This window comes from Manis pentadactyla, chromosome 2, assembly GCF_030020395.1.
Source record: "Manis pentadactyla isolate mManPen7 chromosome 2, mManPen7.hap1, whole genome shotgun sequence".
Taxonomy (NCBI): Eukaryota; Metazoa; Chordata; class Mammalia; order Pholidota; family Manidae; genus Manis; species Manis pentadactyla.
The window spans coordinates 104,784,968-104,799,392 of NC_080020.1; the positions used below are offsets into that span (position 1 = coordinate 104,784,968).

Below are 14,425 nucleotides of genomic sequence, written 5' to 3' on the forward strand. Positions count from 1 at the left end.
TTAACCCTGTTTTGTCTTGTTCATTCATTCATTCATTCATTCATTCATCTGGTGAGGCATTTAATAATTTTCAACGCCAAGAAACTTGTGAGTTTGAGAAATACATATACTTGTTACTAAAACAGGGAGGAAGTACATCACTGAGTTGGGAGCACAGGTAGCTTTGGAGCCAGATGGAGTATGGTCAAGAGGGAGTGCCAGCCCATTAGGTCAAATTTTTATGTGAATAAACTCTGCATCCTAGCCTGTAAATGTAGACAGTATTTCCCTTAAGAATTTAAAGTGAGATACCTGTGGAGCACATAGCTCAGGGCCTAGCACCAGGTAGGCTGGTATTATCACTAGAAGTTATAGAACTAATATTGCTCATACTCTAGGGTAAAAAATGCACATTGGTAACTAGAATGCCCTGTACTCTTTGCACAGTAGTGAAATGCGTAGTGATATATGGAACAAATCAGTAGCCAAAAATTTATCTGAACAAACATAACAAACTCAAACATAACAAAACTCAAGTGCTATCTTGAGCAAAAGTGGTGAAAGCAAGCATCCTTACCTTGTTCTGCATCCCACAGGAAAAGCTTTCCATCTGTCACCACTGATGTGATATTTGCTGTGGGTTTTTCATATATATGGCTTTTATTATGTTGAGGTTGTTTCTTTCTATCCTAGTTTGTTGAGTGTTATTGTGAAGGGTATTGGACTTTATCAAATGCTTTTTTGTTCATCAATTGACATGACCGTAAGGATTTTTCCTTTGTTTTATTACTGTGGTATATTACATTGGCTGATTTTTGTATGCTGAACCATCTTGCATTCAGGAATAAATCCCACTTGGTCATGGTGTACAATTCTCTGAAAATGCTGATGAATTTGTTTTGCTTTTATTCTGCTCAGAAATTTCACAACAATGTTCATAAGGGGTATTATTTTTCTTATAATTTTCTTATAGTATATTAATCAGGGTAATAGTCTAGTAGAATGAGTTAGGGAGTGTTCTGTCCTCTTCAGTTTTTTTCAAAAAGTTTAAGAAATGTTGATATTTGTTGTTCTTTAAATGTTAATAGAATTCACCAGTAAAGCTATCAGGTCCAGGGCTTTCCTTTTCTGGGAGATTTTTGATAACTGATTTAATCCCCTTACTAGTTCTATGTCTATTCATATTTTCTGTTAATTCATGATTTAGTTTTGTTAGGTTTCATGTTTCTATGAATTTTCCCATTTCATTTAGGTTACCCAATTTGCTGTAGTACTCTCTTACAATCCTTTTGATGTCTATAGAATCCATAGTAATATCCCCATTTTAATCCTCTCTTTTTTTCTTGGTCCATCTAGCAAAGGGTTTTTCAATTTTGTTGATCATTTCAAAGAACTAACTTATGATTTTATTAATCTACTATTTTTCTGTTCTCTATTTCTTATATCTATGCTCTAATCTTTATTATTTCCTTCCTTCTGATGGCTTTGGGTTTAGTTCTTTTTCTAGTTTCTTATCTTTTAAATTTAAGTTGCTAAATTGAGATCTTTTTTTTAAATGTAAGCATTGATAGCTATTACTATGCCCCTTAGCACTGCTTTCATTGAGTCCCATAAGTTTTGGTACGTTCTGTTTTTGTTTTCATTCATCTTAAGTATTTTATAACTTCCCTTGTGATTTCTTCTTGATCCATCGATTGTTTAAGAGTGTGGTGCTTAATTTCCAAAAATTTGTTAATTTTCCAGTTTTATAACTGGTATTCATTCCTTATTCTTTTCCACTATGGTCAGAGAAGATACTTTGTATGCCAGCTACCTTTCAAAATCTATTGAGAGTTAATTGTGGCTTAACATAAGGTTTATGATGGGAAATGTCCCTGTGCACTTGAGAAGAATGTTATGTAGTTGATTACTATGGTGTACTTTGTTGTCTGTTAGATCTAGTTGGCTTATTGAGATGTTTAAGTCCTCTATTTCTTTATTTATCTTCTGTCACGTTGCTCTAACCATTATTGAGTGTAGGGTATTAAAGTCTCCAACTATTATTATAGAACTGTCTATTTCTTCCTTCAGTTCTGCTAGCTTTTGCTTCATAGGTATATTGACAGTCTGTTATTAGGTGTGTAAATGTTTATAATTGTTACATCATCTTCCTGTACTGAACCTCTTATTAATATATAATGCCCTTCTTTGTCTCATAACTTTTTAATGTAAAATCTATTTTGTCTTGCATTAGTATAGCCATCTCTGTTCTCTTTTGGCTACTATTGGATGGAATATCTTTTTCTATCCTTTCACTTTCAGTCTAGTTTTTCCATGTTTACTTTGCATCAATTTTCTAAATTCTATTACTAATTATTATGATGGGCATGCAGTTGATTCTTCTGGGTTCTCACAGAGGCAATATTATTGACTAAAATATGACATATTGTAGACATGCTGGGTATGAGTGTCTTGTTCTGACTTTAATAGTTCTATTGTTTTACTTTAAACATAATACTTGTGCTTGCTTTCCAGACAGTCAAGTTTGCCTGTGCATAAGACACAGAGGGGCTCTAAGGTTGCCTTTGGTGAACTGTCCTTTTCATTATTCCTTACCATTGCCCTCTTTAACAGAGATACATCTGATTTTATTTCCTTCCATATAAAACACATGTTTAATATATTCTTCTATCCTACTAAGAAGACTAAAATGTTTTATCCTTTAAATCTTTGTTTTCCTTAGAATTTTCCAATAAGCTGTCATATTTCAAGTCACCCATCTTTTTTGTTTCATTTCACATGTGCTTACATTGCTGCACAGTGGTTTTTAGTTTCATATCAGTCTGCTGCTGTCTGCAATTTGATATTAAGCAGAGCATTAAAGGTGACAGCACATTTTCAAAGGTGCATGATTGTTGTATGTACTGAACAGCAACCATTACAACTACTGATGGGACATTTTCATGAAATTAATTAATAATTCTCAGAAATCTGAATCCTCTGAAATACAATGCACTTTGATATCATGGACATCTAATGACATAGAATCAACATAATAGCAATCATATTTTTAAGATGACTGAAAAACACACTCTAATTTAACCTGGTGGATTTCAGCCTGAGGTAATACATCAATGAACAGACATGGAAACATGCTAAGAAGAGGTTATCCTCAAAATCCAGACCTGTCCTGGGATATAGTATGCATGCATCTGGAGTGGGTTAGGGGAGGATAGATTGATGGGCAAAAGAAAGTGATAGTAAGAAAGTAATGTTTAGGTCTGGGGCTCGGAAGTGGGAAGATAAGGAAGAGCAGAGCCTAGATTGCTCTTACCTATGATTCTAATCTCTACAATTCTGCTCTGAGCAAATAATCAGTCCCTAATTTCTTCCTTTGTCAAAAAACTTTTCTAGTTATGCAATAAATTCAGAAATAGATCAGAACAATTAAACAATGCCAAAATTTGCCTGTTCCAGCCACCGAAGCCTAGTTTCATGATTGGGTCACATTTCCAATTCTGTCTGTCTCTCATTGTTTTAATTCTTTTGTAGCTTTCACTCTGTTCTGATCTTCTTGGAAGTTCTTTTTTTCTAAGGGAGTTTTTTTGAATGTAAGTACACATTCTAAATGACTTTATCTCCAACAATCTGAAAATAGAGTGAAGAAACTTGACTTTTTCTATTGCTGACAACTTTAGGTTAATAAATTAATATACACATTCTCAAGTTTTAAAAAATCATGTATGTTTTTGAGAATTTAAATGAAAGAAAAAAAGTGGCCTAAAAGTTATGCCTGGAGCATCCAATGACTTGTGACCTTTAAGCATTTCTTTGTTCTATTTTGAAACTTGTTTTTCAGTGATTCTTTTATATTAGTTTATTACAGACATTGAGATTGAAAAAAATTCTGACCAAAATAACTGCCTGGTCATGATTAAGAGTAAGTTAGAATAAAACAAATAGAAGGATTGGCTAGAAGAAAAGATAAACTGACTTAAACTCAGCATAACATTTTAGATGGTATATTTTAAAATTATTATAACATTTAAAATTTATGTTAAAATATACATTGTCATACTCATGACTGAAAATAGTGGGATTGGAGAAGCTGCAGAATGGGAGAAAAAGTAGGAACATCTTTAGTCTAATAAAGAAAAGCTGCCTGAGTAATCAGGCCTTTCTTAGGAAGAATTTTGCTTTAGACCATGTTTGTTTTTATTTATTTCCTTTGGCTTCCTTCTGCCCTTGCTTGGCACCTGGTATTCTCCTCTGAGCTCTTGGATTTCCAAAGGCCCTACTTTGACTGATCAGATCACTCTATTGTTCCTATTTTCTCTGTTGTTTACCACTGAAATTTGGCCACCTGTACTTGGGGTTCTAGTTTTTGATTAGTTGAAAACAGATGGTGTCTGAGTCAGGATGAAGCTCACTGAAAAAAGAGATTTAGCATAGACCACGGTAAGTGGAATGGTAAGGGGAAATTTACAGAATTAGAACACAGGCCTAATGGCTTCTTATTTTGGCTTCTGTTTTTTTTTTTTTTCTCTGTTCTGTGCTTCCTGTCTTAGCCTCTGTTAACCCATGAGGGCATCTAATTGGCTTCCTTTGTGTTTATCTTTGCCTCTACCAAGGTTAACTGGCTTCATCACTGTTCCATTTTGTAGGAAAGCCCCTTGATTGGCCCCACTCATTTTTCCACGGCAGGCAGCTCATCATGGATTCTCTCCCTGAGGGGCCCACTCCTCTCCCTCCCACAAGTACGGCCAAAGCTGATAGGAACCCGTAACATAAGGGATTCTTGGCAGGGCAGGGTTTCCTTTAAAGAGGCTGTGCGCTGGAAGGCAGTGCTGTATCTAGAACAGATGTTTGGGGCCATTTGGGAATCTCGAAGCTCTTCAGACTCCTGCGCTGCCCTGCTGAGTGACTGGTGAGTTTGGCAGCACGTCTTGCTTCCACTAGATAATCCAATGGGTTTGGGGGACACTGAGGGAATAAGAGGATTCTCAGAATGCTTTCCTCAGCATCAGTAGGAAGCTTCAAGTGTGGCTTGAGAATACCTTCCCCCATCTGAAATGGTGATTACATTCTGCATAAAACATCTTGGCTTCCTGGTGAGGTGTAGGTAAACACTGAGCGACATGCATGCCACTTAGTGTGTTTTATTGATTACATAACCTACCACAAATGACAAACCGGCTCTGGCGAGGTTTTCCTAACACATTTTTCTCTCAGTAGTGGTGGCTGGAATATCTGCTCACATGTGTGCTGATCAGTGGCCTTGGTAAGAAGGAAAGCCCATCCCCTGCTTAAGGATCTCCAAGAGAATAAATACGGATAAATGTAAGGAGGTCAGTTGTCTGTCCCTGGGTGTAGTCTTCATCTGAAAATCCCCAAGCAGCTGATTAACCAGACGACTCACACACACACACACACACACACACACACACACACACACACACACACACACGCACGCACAGAATTTCTCTTCTTGAGATTTATTATCCATTGTCAAATCTTACTTTTGTACATCTCGATTTACACGTGAATTTTCGGCATGCGGAGCCAGCCTCTTTACCTTTGCTTAACTACCACCATTCAAACTGGCACTCAGGGTGACAGTGTCTCAGTGAGTTTGAAGATGTTTATTTCTTTTGGACAAACATACATCCGCCAGCTCAGTCTTTCTTTGTTTCTCTCTTCCCTCACGTGCAAACATATAGAGTCTCTCACGACATGTGCAAATAAAAGTCTCCGAGGGCTCCTGAGTTCAATGTCACGCTGGGCCGAAGTGGAACAGGAGTGGAAAGCGTGCGGCGCGCGGGCGGGGAGAGGCCCTTTCCGGCCAGCAGAGGGCAGCCGAGCGGAGGCGCTGGCGCTCGAGGGCTGAGCGGAGCCTCGCCTCGCTCGGCAGCTTCAGCTTCAGCACCAGGTGCGCCGGAGCCCGGAGCGCAGCCGCCGAGGGCAGCGGCGGCGGCGGGAGCGAGGCGCGCAGGGAGCAGCGGCGCGGGCGGGAAGCAGGAGCCGCTGCCGCCGCCGCCGCCGCCGCGACGGGCAGCCGGGCTCGCGGGCAGCCGGCTCGAGCCCCTGCCCCTCAGCCTCGTGCCCCCGGCGCCGGGCGGCCGGCGAGTCTGGAGCGCGCGCGGCCGTCGGCCCCGTGCCGTGGACATGGAAGAAGGCAGCAAGCCCAACTCCTCGTCCGGCAGCCGGGACGATGGCCACAGCGTCTTCCCCGCCAAGGCGCCCGCGACGGGCGCGGGGCCGGCCGCGGCCGAGAAGCGCCTGGGCACCCCGCCGGGGGGCGGCGGGGCCGGCGCGAAGGAGCACGGCAACTCCGTGTGCTTCAAGGCGGACGGCGGCGGCGGCGAGGAGGCGGCCGGGGGCCTCGAGGACGCCGAGGGGCCCCGGCGGCAGTACGGCTTCATGCAGAGGCAGTTCACCTCCATGCTGCAGCCCGGGGTCAACAAATTCTCCCTCCGCATGTTTGGAAGCCAGAAGGCGGTGGAGAAGGAGCAGGAAAGGGTTAAAACTGCAGGCTTCTGGATTATCCACCCTTACAGCGATTTCAGGTGAGGACCCGCGGCACCGCCCCACCCTCCCTTCCGGGCGCGCCCTCCCACCGCGCTTCCCGGCTCCTGGGAGGGGGCGCAGGCGCCCGGAGGGAGGGGCGCCGGGCGCGCGGGGGCGGTGCTGCCGGCGGCTTCCACTCGGGGAGACGAGGCTCCGCTCGTTCAGCTAGCTCCCACCGAGGGGGCTTGTCTCAGGAGTTTTGTTGCTGGGAACCGCGGGGGCCGCCCTCCTGTTTTTGCCTTGAGAACTTTGGGGACAGATGGGGGAAGAAGGCCACGCTGACCCGCGGATGCGGGAGGATGTTAAGTTGGTGTCAGGGAAACTTTTACTTCGGAGATGGGAGTGTAAGGAAGCCGCCAGAAAGCGTCTTGGGGGTGACACCCTTTCTCGCGTTGCTTCCCCAAGAAGTGGGTCCCTCCCAAAGGGGATAAAGGCGCCCCCGGGTTAAGGAGGAGAGGACGGGGCAGCCGGAGACACTGACTCACAGGTCCTTGTGTTCCAGTCGCCCTCGCCCCTGGGGAGAGTTCGTCTGTTTTTCATCTGTCTGCAGGCACTGGGTATCAGTGCATTTCCTCAGAGCAGCGACTGGCAGGCTGAGGAAGGGTGATTTGCGCTTGGATAGTCCTCGAGTTGAGATTTCAGGGGTGCCGGTGCTGCCAGGTTGGGCAGCAGCGTGACAGGAAGCCTGGAGTTCCTGAAACAGACAGGGGGCGTTTTCAGAGCCCCCTTCCTGAGACAGAGAGACTTCCTTTCTTGACCTTGACTTCAAGTCTATTTCAGAAATCTCTTGCCCGTTTCCCAGTTTGGGAACAAGGACAAGAGAGCCGTCAGCTGTTTGGGAAGCTGATTCGAGGATTAAGACGTTGTCTGATCTTATTTGTCACCCAAGTATTTCGCTTATAAGCATGTTCAGAGATTATCAAACGAAGGTCATGAAGTAGACCTTTTTTTTTTTTTTTAACGTGCATTCACCCTGAAGCTCCTGAATAAGATTGGGCTTTCCATTTACAATTAAAAAACAAAAAAAACTCAGGGTGGATTTATTAACTGAACTCTTTCGAAAAAGAATTGACGAAAAGGAGTATGTGTGCAAGCCCAGCAGTTTTTATAGGCTTCTGTTAAACAACAAATGTAGCAGTAAAAAGTAGCATTATTTTGAGTTATGTTTAGAAACTAGAGAATTGCTACTAACCCCTCGCCTTAATGGAGCTGTCCACGGTGCTGAATGACGTTAGTTCTGAAAAACCCACATACTCCTGCCACAGATAGCCTTAGAGTGACTGTCTTTACCCTCTCTAAGATAAATATGTATTGTCTCAGAAATAAATAGCCTCTATTATTTATGCATAGAGTGAATGGTTTTTAGGAAGTACATAATTTTAATTCTTGTTTGCAAAAACACGGAAATTACAAAGGAAGGCAGACTTACAAAACCCAATGACATATGTAGCCTACACAATTGGGTTTGAAATAATGTTCCTATTAAAACTTTTTACTAAATAATCAAGCTTGTTTCCTCCATTAGAAAGTCATTTATAGAAGCAAACTTATAAATGGGCTTGTTCTAAGGTATCTAGGGTATATAAGATTGTCATGTTCTCTAGAATTTTAAAGATTGAGATCAAATGTAGAATACTACTTGTCCCTCAGTCCTCACTGGGAATATGTTGCAATGCATATTACATTTTTTTCATGAAAAAACTTTGTATGGAAACAGCCTTCAGTCTTAGTAACAAAAGTAAGTATGGTCTTTCCAGAAATAAGAGGTTCAATATTCACATGCAAATAAAACACTAATCTTTGTTTATTTAATTTCACACCCAATTAAATAATTACATAAGATACTTTTATTTCTTGAACAATATGGAAAGAGTCTACAGTCTTCAAAATGGTGGCATATGTCAAGTAATTAAACTTCCACCACATACTGGACAAAAACATAGGGCCACCATCAGGAATTGGAAAGTGTGCCAAAATCTTTCAAATGAATGAAATTCATGAAATTAAACATCCTTTACATTTTTCCATAAATCATATAAGACTATATCTCTCTTTAAAAACAAAAACATTGTTATTAATTAAAAGGAAGAAATTGAATTCAGATGATGGTTCAACTTTCTTATTTATTTCAAAGAAATGGAAGATGGTTAAAAAGTGAGCTAATATTCAAACTCCAGTGTAAAGTATTTTGGAATATTTGATATAATTAGAAAAAGAAAATGACAGACATAAACTCTTACCATAATTTAGGTTTTTAAGTGGAAAGTATCTGAAAAAAATAGATTTAAAAGTCATAATTACAATATATATCATTTTCTAAAACAAAGGCAACAATCTCATAAATACCTATTTGCATACATTAAAACACTTAGATGTGTAATTAATGTTTTCATATGATCTCAATGCTAATATAAAATTTCTCAAAACGATGTAATGAAAAAAGCAAAGATAAGGAAGACAAACTTCTGGCAGTATCTTTTCCTTTTCTAAAGGAAAAGCAATATGAGACGAATCTCCAACATAACAGAAATGTTATGGTCATCTGTTCACCTCAGGTACTTCCCTGAAGAAGACACTTTAAGGGGTTTTTTGCTGATTCCTGTAATGCCCAACTTATGATCAGCAATAATTTAGCAACTGAGAAAGTGGCACTTATGAATAAATTTCCATGGAGGGGAGAGCAATACTAGAAATAAAGATACCCAGAGGGTTTTTTCCTTGGCACTTTCATAAGCTTTTGCATGGCCAGGGAAGTTTACTCTGTCTGCTCTTTGGTCAGCCCCACACTGCTGAGTGTAGCGTGAGTCTGCTACTCCAGAGCAGGTCAGGACTTTAATACCATGGCTAATGATCTGGTATTCCTTCTCAGGAAGATTTCTAAGGTGGCTTCCTTCCTACTTCCCTTAGGCGACAGAGTAGTGCTCCCACTGAGACTCTGGGAGAGCTAGCTAGGTGCCTCTTCCACCTGCCAGGGCCCAAGAGTGCTATTGCTGTGTCTGGCAGCTAGTTTTCTCCTACCTCCGGTGGAAGTAGGGCAGAGGCGCTGTATTTCCCTTCTTTCTCAGGAGAGGATGATGTTAGAAACCTTCAGGGACTAAAGAAGAGTCAAATGCTACTGAGTGTTAGAAATAACTGGGTGGGAGCTAGAGAATTTAGTGTGTTTACTTATAGAATGGTTTATAATAATCCAAACTAGGGAAAATAAAGATAGCTACTTAAAAAATAAAATTACACTGATCTTTGCATAGTAATGACATGGTCACAGACTTACCGAGTTTACCTGTGTACACACACACAAAAGTATTTAATGTGGAGGTTAAATATGATGTTTTTTGAGATTACTAACAGTGATTATGTATTTATTAGCTGAAATTTTAATTTTAATTTATTTTATACAAAAGAGACACTGGCCAAGCATTGTGCTTTCACAGCCAATCCGTAGTCATGATATAATCATGTAAATGGATTGAAAGAATAATGTAGAGTACTTCTGTGGATTTTTATCATGCGAGAAATATACCTTGTAGGACTTTATCACCAGACTGTTTGCCTTTTCAGTGATTCTGACATCATTTTGCTGGAGCATGCTTACATAAGGGCTCTTTCAGAAATGATGCTCTTATTCCATATATATTGTCAGCCAACATCTTGCCACTGGTAAGGGAGGATATTTTAATATCTGGACTTGTTATTTTGTCCACTGCTTTTTATCAGTTAGTGTAAATAACTGCATGAAGAGCTTACTGTATCCTAAGTACACAAGGACTACAGATGGAATCACTTCCTGAAGATACTGCCCTTTCTGGCCATCCATCTCTGCCTCCCGGTGCATCCACAACTGTGCTGATGTCAGAGGTCACTGATGTGTTTGGTAGTGAAGGGAGGGTTCACCCATATTACACAGAGAATAAACCCTTGTTTGCAGGAGCTTCTCAGGAGAAAATAATTCAGTCTTCTGGGGTTTAAGGACTAATTAGCCTACTGTTATGTTATCTTTGAGCTGAATGTACCCTGTACTCTCCCAGCAATGCTCCTTTTATTTGCTTTTCATGTCTACACAGCCAAAGTTAACCCTAAAAATTTACTTTTTTCTCTGTTAGGTGAACCTTTTTATTTCTTATGAATTCGATTAAATTTTTCTTAGTCGCCCTAGCAATTGTGAGACCCAATTAAAGTGAAATTATTTGGAAGATTTGGAGTTATGAATTTATTCAGTTCCTTTTTCCTAGTATACATCTTTATTGCATAATACTTAATTGAATGTTATACTCTACTTTATTGAATGTTTCACTATTTAATTGCATTTAATAGTATTACAGTGATATTTTACTATTAAAATATTACAGGATGTTTTCCACTTTTTTCTGACCAGCTTTCCCTTTAAATCTATTTTTGGGGGACTTGTTATAAATTGAGGGTCATTGGGAAGATGAACTTTTACCAATTCATATTAATTATGTGGACCTGTATTGTTAACTTGAATATTGATTAATATTGAAAGAATTTTAAATGCATTGGAATAATGTTACTTATTATCATAGGCTCACTGAAGAAAATCTAATTAAACTATATCTACTTGATTAAAAATCACAAACAACACCAACACCAAAAAGCAACTTAAATAGTATTTGTAATTCTGCATTATTCCACTCAGTGAACCTATGTCCCAAAGTGAGTATGAGGCAAGCAAAATGTGTATGATGTGATTTTCATGTGAGCATTTGCCAGTCTGTTTTTAGCAGGTAATTCACTTTATTACTTAGAGACAAAACATGGGCTCAGGATGAGAACTATCAAATAGAGTTCCTTATAAGTGCAATACAAATTTTGGAAAACAATAGCACTGTAAGAAGTGTACTGAACATTTTCAGCACCTGTGACGAAATTTCATTTTTACCCTTTTGTGTAAAGAAGTAGAAAACTATGAATTAGGCTGCCATCATGTATCTTAGGGCAGAGGTAGCGGTTAATGAAAAACATCTGCATGCACTAGGAAAGAAGATTACATTCACTTACACCAAGTAGTCTCTTCTAAAAATAATTTTCTTTGTGAAGGCATCATGATGTACAACTTACTGTTATTTTGCCTGAAAAAGAAATCAGGGGACATGGCTTCCTTGTGCATCTGTTAATTCTGTGTGTGTGTGTGTGTGTGTGTGTGTGTGTGTGTGTGTGTGTGTGTGTGTGTCTTGAGGATGTGTGACAGGAACTATTCAAGACACATCTGTATATGATTATGGACACATAAGAATAAGCATATATCGACATTGGTTATGCTTGGGTTTCCATTTATCTTACACATTTCACCCAAGTTTGAGTGACAAAATTGATTTCTTGACTCCTTTCAAGTTTTTTAGTTCATTTCCCCATAATAGTTTTTGATTGTTTCATCTAATAACTGATGATCCAGTTAAAGCAAAATGGCAAAATTACACAAGCCCTATATTTAAAATTTGACAGTCTCATTTATATATACCCATTTATATTTTCAAGGCATTAGCTATAACTCTAAATAAGTAAGGCTGGTTACACACACAGGGTTAGCAACTATTTACATTTTGTACATTCAACTTTCTTTCCAATATTTCAGTATTATGAATAGTGCTGCAGCAAACATCTTTGTGTATTACTCTTCGTTATATTCTGGGCAGAGTTCAAGGGATAGAATTACTGACTATAAACTTTAAAGAGATTCTCTGTATGTTGGTTTTACCAATTAATACTGCCACCAGTTGAGACACTTCTTAAAATTATAAGAGTGATGTAGATTCTGCAATGTTATTTCTGTTTAGAGATGCACAGGCAGTTTTAGGACAGAAAGTCAAAGCTGTCCTCTATTCTATTCTTCATAGAGTGGCAAGAGTGATCTTAAAAAGCAAATAATGGTATCTAATGTCTAATAATGTTGTCATGCTGCTTAAAATGCTTTCGAAGCTTCCCATTACTCTTGGAGTACATTTAACAGACCTTCCATGAGCTACAGAACCTTGCATAATTTCAACCTATAGACAATACCTCATCATGCACCACTCACTCTCTTACTGTTTCCCAGCCATTTGTGTAATTTTCACCTGCTAGAACAAGCTGAGTTCTCTCTTGCCAAGAGATTCTGATGTGACATTTAACCCCACTGCCTGACATTTTCTTTTCACTTTGCATTATTCTGCATCATAGCTGGTTTTTCCTACTTTGGGATTTTAGTTTAATCATAGTGACATCCTTAGCACTTCCCCTCTTCATTTTATTTTACATCTGGGCTTCTTGTTCATCAGAATTTCTAATTACATATTTATGTATGTTCTTACACTAGAATTTAAGCTCCATGACCTTATCAATGTTATTCAATTTTCTATTTTTAATGTGCGCATAATAGACTTTTTTTTTCCTGTTAAGCTTTTTCAAATGCTTTACTTTTAACAGCATTTTTTAGGTATAAGTTACATACCATGCAATTTACTCATTTAAATTGTATGAATGTTTTCTAATATGTTCACAGAATCATGAAACCATTACCAAAATCAATTTTTAAAGAATGTTATCACCCTCAGAGGGAGTCCTATATGCATTAGCATTCATTTTTACCTTCCCATTCCCTCCCCTGGCAGTTCTAAGCAACCACTTATCTACTTTCTGTCTCTATGATTTTTGTTTTATTCTGGACATTGCATGTCAGTGGAATCATACAACATGTAGTCTCTTATTGACTTCTTTCACTTAGCACAGTGTTTCCAAGTTTCGTTCATGTTGTAGCATGTTTCAGTACTTTATTCCATTTTTTGCTGAATACTATACCATTATGTGGATATACCAATTTTAATTTATCCATCCATCAGTTGATGGACATCTGGAGTCTTCTACCTTTTGGTCATTGTGAATATGCTGATGGAAACATTCTTGTACAATTTTTTTGTGCAGAAATGTATTTTCATATATCTGAGAAGTAAAGTTGCTGGGTCAATATAATAGACTTTTAACAAATATTATTGACTGAATGGACAAATGATTAGTCTCTGACCATGTACACATTTACTCTTAGAATTAATAAATCCAGAGAAAGAAAGCCCTTTCTTTCTCTACAGCAATTTCTGGCATACCTTTCTTGCTGCCACCTGTCGGTGTGTCCCAACTATTTTATTTTCCTACCCAATGTGCAGATGACTAAGAGAAATTACAGGAAGGTTAAGCAGCATGATATGGTAACATAGATAGATAGTAAGAACCTGGCCAGGAATTCAGCTTTTATGAATCTTAATCCTCTCTTTCCAACTGTTTTACCTAAAAAGAAATAAAATTACTGGTATAAATATTTCTCCAAATCTGCAGAGAAACATTACAGATTAAACCTAATAATTTATTCCTTCTCCCTCTTGAAACCACTTCAAAATAATATGACAAGCACACAGAAAACTAGAGGAAAGAAGAGAAAGCAGAGAACAAGAGATCTCAAATACATTTTAGAAAATAGTGAATGGAGAAGTTATTCTACTTCCACGATCCTTCTTCATTCAACCCCAAAAGTGTTCAGGACATGAAGGTACTAGTTAAATTATTTTCAGGAAAGACAGACTGAAATCAGTAGGATTAAATAAGGTCTCCTTAGTGAGTACTGAACTCTCAATCCTAAAATTTAGAATGCATGAAGACTGGTCATTTCTCTGCAGGGAGGAAACTGGAGAAAAATACCTGCAATGTGAGACATTTCAGTCTTCCAGTAAAAATTCTTATTTATTACCTAAAATCTTGCAAAAAGCCTCACATATGTACAAAGAGACTGTAATTATATTTTGGTATATTACTGTCTAATGGATCTGAAAGCAAAAAGATTATGAAACTTTTGAGACAAGTCTCTATCATAAAAGACAAAAAAAAAAAAGAAAGTACACAGGACAGAGAAGCACTT

The 14,425-nt window shown here is 38.8% G+C and overlaps 1 protein-coding gene across 1 annotated transcript in view; it reads left to right on the forward strand.

Annotated features, from left to right (window-relative positions):
• The first annotated feature begins 5,718 nt into the window (after positions 1 to 5,718).
• The window catches only part of HCN1 (hyperpolarization activated cyclic nucleotide gated potassium channel 1), a 799,285-nt gene continuing 790,578 nt past the window's right edge, over positions 5,719 to 14,425 (forward strand). Inside the window, exon 1 of the mRNA XM_057495355.1 lies at positions 5,719 to 6,524. Coding sequence (XP_057351338.1) covers positions 6,124 to 6,524 — 401 coding nt within the window. The 5' untranslated portion in view covers positions 5,719 to 6,123. The remainder of the gene's footprint in view (positions 6,525 to 14,425) is intronic.